The sequence below is a fragment of the Danio rerio genome, chromosome 8 (genome assembly GCF_049306965.1).
Source record: "Danio rerio strain Tuebingen ecotype United States chromosome 8, GRCz12tu, whole genome shotgun sequence".
Taxonomy (NCBI): Eukaryota; Metazoa; Chordata; class Actinopteri; order Cypriniformes; family Danionidae; genus Danio; species Danio rerio.
In genome coordinates, this window is record NC_133183.1 from 20,447,842 (window position 1) to 20,460,000 (window position 12,159).

Consider the following 12,159-nt stretch of genomic DNA (forward strand, 5'->3'; position numbering starts at 1 on the left):
TTTCATCCTTGAACAAACTTGCTTTCATTTCTAACAATCTAGAGTGCTTCCTTTCACATAAAGGCATGCTTGACTGCATATCATCAGCAGCCACAGGTTTTTATTTAGTTTTGTCAGTGTGTGTTTCTCTCTCTCAAAGAACTGGTAAGCATTGACTTGTCAAAAAGTCACCCACATTTTGAAAGGAATAATTTTGGATGTCCCTCTAACAATATCATATTATTTCATATTCTTAAATGAAGCTCATTTAGCTACATTTTATTTGTACTTCTTTTGGTCCTCTCTGTTACTTTAATTATTTTCCATGATTTGCTTTGTCTTTTATTTGTCCAAATGTTATTCATTTTTCTATTTTTTGCATGACACATTTTTCTCTAAACACTTTGACTAAGTAATATTTTGTTAATATTTTTAATTTATATTTTAGTTAATAGAGCACACTAAAATGTAAATAACATAGTTTTTATATAATTTTAGAAAGAATCTATCAGTCAAAGCGTAATATAATGTAATAATAAGGCATTGTTTTACCACAATTAAGATTGCATGAAATCATTCACTTTCTCACATTCCTATTTAGCCTATTCTGACAATACATTATAAGCCGTATGTATACAGATAAGCCGATATATTACCCATTCCCTACTGTCTCATATTCCTACAATCAGAAAGGGGATTTACAAAGAAAGAAACTCGTTCTGTAATTACACCCCATGCCCCGAAACCAGCGTCGGCGGTCCTCTGTGATTCATTACAAGCAGAGACCTCTATTTAGTTAATTCTGGCCGGTTACTGCACCATGTGCGCATGCGCCAAATCAGGACATTGGGACTAACGGGGATACACGTTTGGGCGGAACGGGTAAACACAGTTTTAAATGTTATTTAAACTCTTAGTGTTTTCTAATTATTGTATACAAAATGCCTATATTCGGACACATCGACGGGTACGTTGAGTTGTACGGTTTTAATGATCAAAACGTCGACAAGCTTCAGTCGATATCCATCACAAATATGGGACTGAATTAACGTTAGCGACACAAGTTGCTTAACCTTAACGTTACCATGTTTTTTAACATCGAGGCGTTAGCTTTACGGGTTGATATAAGATAACAGTGCGTTATGCTTTTCAAAAATGTGTCCGTTTTAATTCGTTTGCTGACTCTGGTTGAATGTGTCCTATAAATGCTAGTAAGCTAACAGTCCTTGAGCTATACAGGATGATTTATGTATCTGGACATACATTTACGTCAGCTGTTTAGTGTGCCTTGACATACAGACGCCTCTCTGTAGTACTTCATGACAAAATTCATCGCCAGTTTTGCTGTTTTAAATTTGATAATTTGGAAAAAGCATGAGCACAAGTGATATAAATAGGTGGTCGATGATTAAATCTGGTTGTCTGTCCTGTCACTCTCAAGGTCCAGATTTCCTGTTTGAAAAGCTGCAGGAATCATGGGAGCCGGTGAGTCCTTATATTTTATACTGTATATCTGTGACAAGAGTCTGTGATATGTTAAAGGATGCTGCTTTGTGTTTCTTTACGTTGCTATGATATTGTGTGTGTGTGTGTACTGAGCCTCCTAGTGATCTAATGGATGTCACGTAAAGGTGATGCATCATTCTGTCAGCAATTTCTGATTAGTATTAGTTACAGATTGTCAACAGGGCCCACAGAGCGCCTCTAATATTTAATCCATGCCTAATCCGATACTTATGGATCACACAATATATTATCTGTTTTATTTCTCCCACGCTCAATAGTGAGGAACAGTGGGCTTCTCTTTCACAAATTCCCTGCGCCTGGGAGAAACGGGCATTTCAAAGAATGTCGGTCGTAGTAGCCCCCCTCTTGGTTTGTGTGCTGTAGGCTCATTGTTTGTATCTTTGCCAGTGTTCCTGCCAGCAGATGCCGCGCACTCGGTGCTGCGGAGGCTCCCGAGAGCAAACTTCTTCTTGGAGGAGATGAAACAAGGGAACATTCAGCGAGAATGCAGAGAGGAAATCTGCAATTATGAAGAAGCCAGGGAGGCATTCGAGAACGATGAGAAAACGGTGAGATTGGGGTGGATGTTTGTGCACGAACTTGAACAATTTCCGTTTAGTCGTTCCATTCTGTGGCATTTCCTCTGAGCAGGGAAGTGAGCAACATCAACAGGAAAGGCTCAGTGGGTGTACAGTTTTTGGGGATTATTAAATATGTCATTAAGTTTCGGAATGGTCTTGTGGTTGTTTACACTGTATGTGCAAACACAAAACAGCAGAACAGTCATCAGCTGAATATGTAATGATGTAATGTTCCAGAAAGGGCTGGATGGATTGAGAAAGAATTCTAGCAGAGTGCTGTAGTTGTTGTGTCCAGTACTTTCAAGACTATTCCACCACTTGTTTCACTGGGGATTTACCTGTTTTATATATTTTCATAAGTAAAATAAGGTCTATAGTAGACATAATTGGCTCAGTGTGTCAGTGTTTTGGTCTAAAACAAACATGCGCACACACCACAAACATTCTTTTGTCGTTACTTGTTACAAAAATCGGTTTGTTTTAGAGCAAAACAGAAAAACGCTGCTGTCAGTTTATATTTGCCACAGACCTTGTTTTAATCATAAATAAGAAAAACTGGAGCAAGCAGTGGCATATTAATGTAGTTGTATTATTTTTATTATTAATATTAGTAGTAATGAGGATGATTATCACCAATTAAAATATTAAAAGAAGACCTATAATTTAAAGAAATAAAATGGTGCACAATATATTGGTTGCTGTTTTGGCTAAAATCTGTGGATACTTGTGGGGAAAAAGCTTCAGAAACAGGCATACATTTTTTTTTGTTTGTTTATTATTTAATTATTTGTTCTGTAACACTATACAATAAGGTTGTATTGGTTAATGTTAGGTCATGTACATTTATTACAGTATTTGCTCATGTTAGTTAATGAAAACACAATTGCTCATTGTTAGATTGTTAACTCGTGGTGCATTAAATAATGTGTGTATTTTGGATTTTAATAGGCCATTGGTAAATGTTGAACTATTATTAATAAATGTATAATTAATAAATAGTTAATACATTTTCCTCTGCGTTAAATATTGCGATATGTGTATACAGTTTGACAGATGGTTTTCTGGAGAATAATCACAATGCAAAAAAAGTCTTGTTTTTAGTTCAAATATCTAAAAATACTTGTAGATCAAGTAAAAAAAATATATATTGTTTTGTTTTCACCTTCAGAAGATATGTCCCCTAAAATTTCCCAGAAATTTCCCTTAAAATAAGCTAAATTATCTGCCAGTGGGGTAATTAAAATAATCTTATTTTCACTTTGAAATGTGGGTATTTAGACTGAAATTTTAAGTAAGAAAATTTTTTTTTGTTGCATAAATCTTGTAAATAACTTAATACAATTGAGTTACACTTCCAAACATACTTTATTGTGCCCAAATTCTCTTGAAAGTCAAAGGCCTTAAAACACATGCAAATGATAAACTTCCCTGTGGTATGGTTAAACTCTACAAACCACTTGTGTTCTGTAGCTGCTGGTCAACTATAATTCAACTATACTTAACTTGTGAAATAAGGTGTAATCCAAAAGGTATTCTCAGTTTTTTTCTGTATGGTGTTATAATTGTTTTTTGTTGTGCAAAGTCTTGGTTATCCGCTTGTAAAGTCGTGACGTATCCGTATGCCCACACGGAATCTGCGTGCGCAGAAAACAGCAGATTTTTGGCTCATCGTTGAGTCTATTTATTTACTTGTGTAAATTGATATTAATTCAGTTTTTAAATTAATTTTAGTAATATTATTGATTAATATAAAAGTGTTCCTTTTATTTATTTACAATACATTTTGTAAAGTAATATTTTCTGTCTATAAGTTATATATTATATGAAAGACTTGCTTTGTTTACCCAATAAGTGGATCTAGAAGGATTTGCATTGTAAACATTAAATAAAAGTTAAAAAGGTATTATTTTTTATTTCATTTATTCAGTTTTTAGTTACGATACTCCCAAAATACTTCCGCATATATCCGCAGATTTTTTACAACATTTTGCACAGAAATACCAAAAAATGACCGCAGATTCTGTCTGGCCCTACATATCAGTGATGTATGAATACTGTTTCCGGGTCCAAGCCGCTGCTCATTTAAATTGAGAAAATATTTGTTTATGACCACTTTTTAGTCATAGTATTTTTTTTATTTGATTTTCATGTAAATTTATAGTTTACGCAACAGTCTCTGGTGAAAATTGTAAATTGTAACATTTTATAAAAGTTAATCACTTTCTGGCCATCTGATATTAGGCATGGATATATGTGTGTGTATATATATATATATATATATATATATATATATATATATATATATATATATATATATATATATATATATATATATATATTGCAATCGTGATTTTCGAAAGTATTACATCGCTTTGATAACGTCAAAACTTCCCATACAGTTTGATATACTGTAGCGATTCGACCCGGAAGCTGCTTTAGGTGACGTCACACTTAGCAAGCGCATTAGTCAGTACAGCGGAAAGGGTGGGGTTTGTTTTCACCACAAACAAGTTAATTTGACCTGTTATGTGAGTTTATTGAGACACTGCCATTATCTAATTGGGTTTTTACCACCCTGTGACTCTTCCAGAGGCGATTTTGGGAGGAGTACCAACGAGAGAGTAGCCCCAGACCAGGAGGACTCGAGTCCATCGCTGGTGGCGTTCATTCCCTATACCTAATCCTACCCCTACTGCTGGTTTTGCTTCTTATCGCTGCAGTCTCCATCACAGTTTGGAGATGCCATTCCCGCAAAAGATCCCAGCAAAGCCCTGCCATCGGGCGTCCCCAAAGAGACACAACACTGTCCGTGGTGTCAATGGACCAATGGGGTCGGGACTACCATCCTGACATAAGCCCTCATTCGGAGATCAGTGCCCACAGTAGCCCTGCCTACCCCGGTGCTGACCTCACACCTGGGCGGGGAAGTCGGGGTGACCCACCCCCTTCATATGAAGAAGCTGTGGGCCATACGGATATACAGATTGAAGCAGAGCCTCCTCCTCAATATGAAGACATCATCAGCAACCACGGTGGCACAATTGTCATCTCCCAGGGAAAGTGACGGATCTTCCAGGCATGTTATCCAGCATCATGAAGAGATGCATTTTGAGGCCTCCGCCAATACTGTAAACTCTGTCATTTATTATTCACCTCTATTGGTTTGTTTTTATAACTAGTGCTTTGTGGGATGTGAACATGGTTTGGCTTTTATTTTTTACTTCATTACTTCTACAGGCATTCAATTATTTTTCTAGTAAAATAGCTATTTCATTTCACATGCAGCAAAATTAACTAATGTGATCATGCTTCGGGGGGAGTATTACAGAAAGTTCCTAACTTTTAAATCTTATCATATCTGTTTGGAAACCGTCGTAATTTCAGTTAGGAGAAGAGCTATTACAGGACAGGATTTATTAAGTGTGTTATCTACAGATAGGAAGGTGATGTTACAAAAACATCCAAACTTGACAATAGTGCAAATTAACGTTTTATTGTTTTTTTTATCCATTTTGTTTAGGCCAACTCATCAGCAGTTTGTGCAGTTTTGGTTGCTTATTAACAGACCTGAGAGTGGCTTGTCCAACTTGATGACACAATTTAAATTTCCTAACAACAGATAAGATGTAATTTTGTAAGATGGGGTAGAATCCCTCAAGACACAAATTTGCACAAAAAAAAAATCCTCATTTAACGTGTCATATCTTAACTTTAGACATAAGATATGAAACTTTCTGTAATACGCCCCAGTACTGAGTTGATTACAGAACTCATGGCAGCTTAAATCCAAGCCCACATCTAATGACGATGAAGTACTGTTATGTCAACTAATTACATTCTTCTTAGTAAGTCCTAAAAAATGTTTTTCCTAGTTATGGCCTCTAGTGTTGTCAGTAGTACTGGTGCTTAAATTTGAGAAATGCTACAGTACCAGCCTTTGTGTATATAACTGGTATGTGCTGATAGACGGTTGTTTTCTAACTCTCCCTTGTGTATTTGTGTAAAGAATGTCAAAGGTTTGTTTGTATTTACAATGCATTAAGCATTGTAGCTATTCAGAGCCATTCTTGTTGTGCAGGTAAACTCAGTTGCCAATCTGAGGTGCTTTTTTACTTATGTTTTTTTTTATTTTTATTTTTTTTATTTTTAGAAGTGTCATTTTCCAATAGTCTATTTTGCTATGGAGAAAAATGTGTGATTCTTACTTCAAGAATATTGTTTTATGTGTTTGAACTTCATTCATTCACATTCGCAAAACTTATTTAGCAAGTATAAACATGAAGTTGTGAAGTTTAAATACTTAGATTTTCTAGTAATAACCCTATTAAAATGTGAGCTGAATCTGTTAGTGCCGATAGTCTAGTGCAGTGTTTCCCAACCCTGTTCCTGAAGGCACACCAGCAGTACACATTTTAAACCTTTTCCTAATTAAACACACATGAATAAACTCATCAGAACATTAGAAGAGACTCCAAAACCTGAAATGAATGGGTCAGATAAGGAAGATATCTAAAATAGGCACTGTTGGTCTGCCTCTAGGAACAAGGTTGGCAAACACAGATCAAGTGATCTGATCAGAACATTAAATTGCAGCTGTGTTGTGAGTCACAAATCGAGGACCTTTACCAATCCCACCCCCTTTTCTTTCTCCAACTTCACTTCATGTTGAAATATACTGCATAAATGTAAAAAAGAATTATCCAATAGTTAAAAATATCGATAAGGATCTTTAGCAGTACAAAACACAGTCTTGTACAGAGATTTAGCTATTTTTAATTTTGGTCATATGGTAACAGTATGGCTTTAAAAACTTGCACTATTGCTTTCAAAATTTCACATTTTCAGGCCCACAAAACGCAGCTGCTGTGTAAATGAATGTTCAAAATGCAGATAAATTTCAGCGTTTGAATTTTGCAGTGTAAGTGCAATAGGCCTGCCACTTATGTGACCTGTGATCTGTTTGTGAGTTGTTTACTTATTTTAACAGCATTAATTTAGACATTTTTTTTTACATACAGCAGTCATTTCCAAATAGTCTAATAAAAATACAATAGAAATCGATTTGTAAAACAAAAAGCATGGCATTTTTTGTGCTATTGGCACTGACTAGTGAAATGCTGGTACTGTGACAGCACTAGTGGCCTCTCATAGGGACCATTTAGACCTAGAATATTCTACAGAATAACGTTCAGAGGAAACAAATGCACAATATTTTCAGGAAGTTGTGAATTGTAATGTTTACTGATATTCTCTACTTGCAGGTTCGTTGTAGCCTTTGGAGATAATAACCGTTGTAGCTTAGGCTATTGCTGTTTAACCTTTATAATTGCATAGGCATCTCTATGCAATATTTAGATGTTCAATTGATTCATTTTTTCCCTCTAGTTGAGGCGTTAAACACTGTGCGTTTCAGTTGGTGTGTTGGAAATGCTTCCGCTGGATGGTTAACCGTGGATTAGCAATGGGAAATCATGCTTGGTGGGGAAAAAGTGCTGACCGAACAAATTCTGGATTTAATGTAGCATCATGGTTGTTAATCTTGAATCGGCCCCAGCGGGCAGCAAGTCAATGTGTGTGAGGTTTAGGTTTATATCTGCTGTGGGAAAGTACAGTACTGAAATACTGTATTGTGCAAAAGTGGTCTGAGGTTTGTTGTTTGGTTGCGTTCCGGTGGTCTATGCAGCAACGCTTTCCTTTTCTTCTCACAGTTTGTGGAGTGAAGCAATTGTGGAAATTCTTATTGTGGACAAGGATTAAACAGGGCATATTTAGCATCCCAAGCTGGGAATATTAGGACAGCTGAGATTAATAGTCTCCTGTGGTGGTAATTAAGGAGCAAGGCTCATGCTTATGTATGTTGTGAGCGGTTCCTCATAGATTTGCTTTATGGTAAATAACTTTAGTTTCTCTAACCTCTTAGAGAATGCTATAATTAACCATTATGACTACCTTAACCAGTCTGGTTGTTTTAACTGATCTCTGGTGTGTTTTTAATGCCTTAAAGGCTGTTTTCATACTTTATTCCAGTTTTTTTAATTCTGCCTTTTTTCGCATTGTAGTTTTGCATCAAAAATGTGGTCAAGACCGTATCTGGTCTACTTAAAGCAAACTCTATTCCTAACGGTAGTGATTTCATTTGTTGGGTAACACTTTACTTGAAGCCTTTATGGCAACACCGGCTCATTGAAAATTAGTGCTTCAGCCTACATTTTTTTGTCAGATCGCCAAAAACGTACTTCAACATACATTTTTACTCCAGTTTTTATGTAAAATAAACACTAGAGTGCAGTATGAAGCCAAAAATATTTGTTCTTTTTTCACAATCATGGACCCTTTTCACAAGCCTGTTATGACGTTTTTAACAGTCATCATAATTTTAAATCCTTAATTTTTAATATTCAGATTTTTTTTTAACCTATAAACATTTATATGTATTTATGCATGCAGAATATCATCTTTGCTTCAAATTACAAAAAAATAAATAAATAACCGCTCGTGCGTTTTCTTATGCAGCGGTTATTGGACAGGACAGTAGATTTGACGTTATTCTCTTCTCTGGCTGCCGTCATCAGTCTCACATTATTTATTTCCTTTTTCTAAACATCTTTACAATATCGTGGAGATTTTCCTTTTATTATTTGAGTAAATAAGATTGTAAACAATTGTTTTTTTTACTCTCGTATTCACTGCGCTCCAAGTTTTTCTCAACTATGACGACTTCCGCTACTGAGAAACCCGAAAATGTGAACAGGGTTTATGATAGTTACAGGAACATATTATCAAAAAATTAAGGATTATTTTCATGCAGTTCTTTGCACATCTATGTTTATCATTTGTATGTTTTTAAATCTCTATATTGACAAATTTTCTGGTGTGGTTAGTTTGCTCGGTAGCTCACTTTGTACGGTAAAGTTGTACTGTAGTGTACTCTTAGGGGCCGATCACACTGAACGTCTTTTTTGAATGCTTTACTTACGGCCGTGAGCATTTTGTGCGCTGCTTATGCACCCTGTTAGCCTCACGTTTTAATCACCTGCTGCGCCTCATGTTTTTGCCTTTGTGTGCCGTGCTCTCGCAGTTGAAAAAAAGTAAACCGAGAGGAAAAAGTACTTTACGACAGTCGCGTCCGTTTCATTCTCCAATCAAATGAAAGCAGAGGCAGGGTTTCCATTGAGGTGTCTGAAGTGTTTATGTTGTCAAGTCAACTACCGAGGTTTTTAAAGATCCCTGAGAGACTAGCGGTCGCTGTTTTGAGTTATCCGGTGCTGCTTGACTTCACAATACTTAAATATCACAATATTAATAAATAGTAAAATTCTAACAATATCAACAGCAACACTCGCAAACAATACCCAGCTGATTCAGTCGTTGCCTATCGACATAAAAATCACACCGCGCTTCTTTTTTTCCTGTCAACAAAAAAAGCAGTGACGTGTGTTCCTTTGTCTTGTGAGCATGAACAAAAAGGACGTGTATCTGAAATGGACAACAAAACACACCCTATGTAACGCATTTCAGATTCGATAAATATAATCAGCGCCCTCTAGTGAAATGTCAACTAAAGTATGCAACAATACGTACTCAGAGCAAAGTATTCAGCAACTTTTAGCAGAAATGTAGGCATGTATTTTCAATGAGCCTGGGTTGCTTTTTGGTGTTTTAATAATAATTGAAACCAGTTTTTGGTTATTATCAATAATTGAATATAAAGTTTTCAGAGTGAAATGAAGCATATTAGAATGCAGATCAATGTAATTCATGCTATGAGAACAAAAATGCCCTGAATAGTTTTTTGTTTTGTAAGATAAGATAAAAGTTGTAGTTCACTCAAAAATGAAAATTTTGTCATTTACTCAAGCTTGTTCTAGCTTGTTTCAAATAGGGCTGGGCGATACAGCTAAAAAAAAAAAAACATCACGAAATACTGTTGAACATCATCCGGTATCGAAAACTATTGAATCTTTTTTTTTACAATACATATAAGTATATTAGGATTAATTAATTTATTTAACCATTTATTTAAAGTTAAAAAATCTCTTGTTGCGTAAAGCCGTGCGCTTTGATTGAAAATAACCCTAAGCTTATTGGCATTTTTTCAAAGGCGCATGCTCAGCAGCCACATTTTAATAAAGCTATAGCGCTTCATACTGAAACTTCATACCGAACATTTTTTATTGGTATTGACAATAGTGTTCGGTCAATTAATACCAATACCCTTTTATCAGCCCAGCCCTAGTTGCAAACATGTTTGAGTTTCTTCTGTTGAACATACAGACACACTAAACTGAAGAATGTTCTATACAACAGCCATTGACTTGCATAGAGTTTACTGGTGCTACTGTGGATGTTCCACTCCCAGCATTCTACAATGTATCTTGTTTTGTGTTCAACAGAAGTTCAACCACATGAATGTAAGCAAAGGATGAGGAAATTGGATGAACGGTCAAGAACTATCATTAAATCAAGAGTCTCAAATCTTAAATAAATATAGCCAGAGCAAATCACAAGTGTGTTTTTGAACAGGCCAACAAAAGCAAGTTATTATTGGGCGAGCTTACCGTTTTTCACTCTTAATAATGAAATCCGCTTGCGTTATTTCTAAATAAATCTACCATTTAGGGTTGCGAGGCATAATTATTCCTTTAAAAATATTTTTTGAATGCAGTATGGGTTAAATTTCAGGTAAAGTGTTTCTTTTTTATGTTTGTTTTTGGATAATTGACATTAGTTTTCAGGTCTGGCAGTTAACGGTCGTCTTTTACCTCATACTTTTTGTACTACATTTTTTACTCAGAGTTTGTTTTTTTACCTCAGGCCCCAAACAAAAGCAAGAACATTTCAGAATAGGAACAAATTACAGGAACAAGCCGTTGAGGAAACATTCAGTATTATATATCAGGAAATAGTGTTTTTGGGCGTGATATTTTGTGTGGTTGTGAAAAAAAGGAATATAAAGGAAAACAGTTTGTACTTATTGAGTAACTGAGTGAATGCACTTTTATTTTCAGGGCACCGATCGCTCTATGTAAAGGAATATTAATTGATGTGTAAAGTAATGTGTGAAACGAGATGTGACGAATAACTAAAAACTAAAAAAAACGTGGCAAATGCTGTTTGGATTTCTACAGTTTCTATTCTCAGTTCAGCAAGGAAAAGCTCATCGTACATAAATATGCAATAAAATGCATCACCAGCACTAACTCCAAGCTTTGTGAAAATCCAAATCTTAACAGTCTCAATTGCCGACAGTGGTTTGTTTTTTTAAAGGTAATGTGAAATAAGGCTACCGTGGTTTAAAATCCAGTCTGATGATTTTGCTGTACATTTGCAGGCTGATATTTCTGTGGTAGTGAAGAGAGTGACTGACCGTGGTGGTGTTTATTGCTTAAGCCTTACTCAGAGATAGATAAATAATGTGTATATATAAATGTATTAAGAACAAATTTAATTTTTTGTAACGATTGAGCTTGAACTTTATTTGTAATAAAAGTTTTTGGCCCTAATTTGTTTGAGTTCTGTCCTTTTATTTCTCATAAGGTCTTGTTTTACAGTTTGGGATCTTTTGATATGAAAGAATTGTAGGTTTAATCGGAAAACAACTAATAATTCTAACAATAATAAGACATTTGTCTTAAGAACCAAACTCAACATATCAGAGGAGTTTCTTTAATAATGAAGAATATTTCAAATTGCCAAATTAATTACATCTAGATTTTTTTTGCAGAATTTTTGATTAAATAAAAACATGTTTTTCTTGCCTGACAAGAATATATTTCTAAAAGCGATTAAATGTACAAAGTTTTTAGTTTTAGTTATTTTAAAGGTTTCTATTTTCAACATCCATTACAATGAAAAATACAAAAGCTCCACATTTAACACCTAACATGCTTTGCCTACCTCTAAACAAGCACACAAAGGTCATTCTAAGTAACTTATTAACTTAATGAGTAGATTTACATGCTAAAGTAACTTTCAATGGCCAGAATGACACAACGGTTCTGTAGACATTGGATCATTTTCAGTGTTTGACTGCATCAAATGCTAAGTTAAACACAGCATTTCCAATGCAATCGGTTTGTAACTTTTTGATTTA

At 35.1% G+C, this 12,159-nt stretch overlaps 1 protein-coding gene across 1 annotated transcript; it reads left to right on the forward strand.

Annotated features, from left to right (window-relative positions):
- Nucleotides 1-805: 805 nt before the first annotated feature.
- On the forward strand, nucleotides 806-5,749 carry prrg1 (proline rich Gla (G-carboxyglutamic acid) 1). Its single transcript, NM_001005948.1, is given in 4 exon segments — nucleotides 806-861; nucleotides 1,421-1,464; nucleotides 1,894-2,054; nucleotides 4,657-5,749. Coding segments are annotated over 3 exon segments (645 nt in total). The 5' UTR covers nucleotides 806-861; nucleotides 1,421-1,454; the 3' UTR covers nucleotides 5,131-5,749.
- The last annotated feature ends 6,410 nt before the right edge of the window (nucleotides 5,750-12,159 follow it).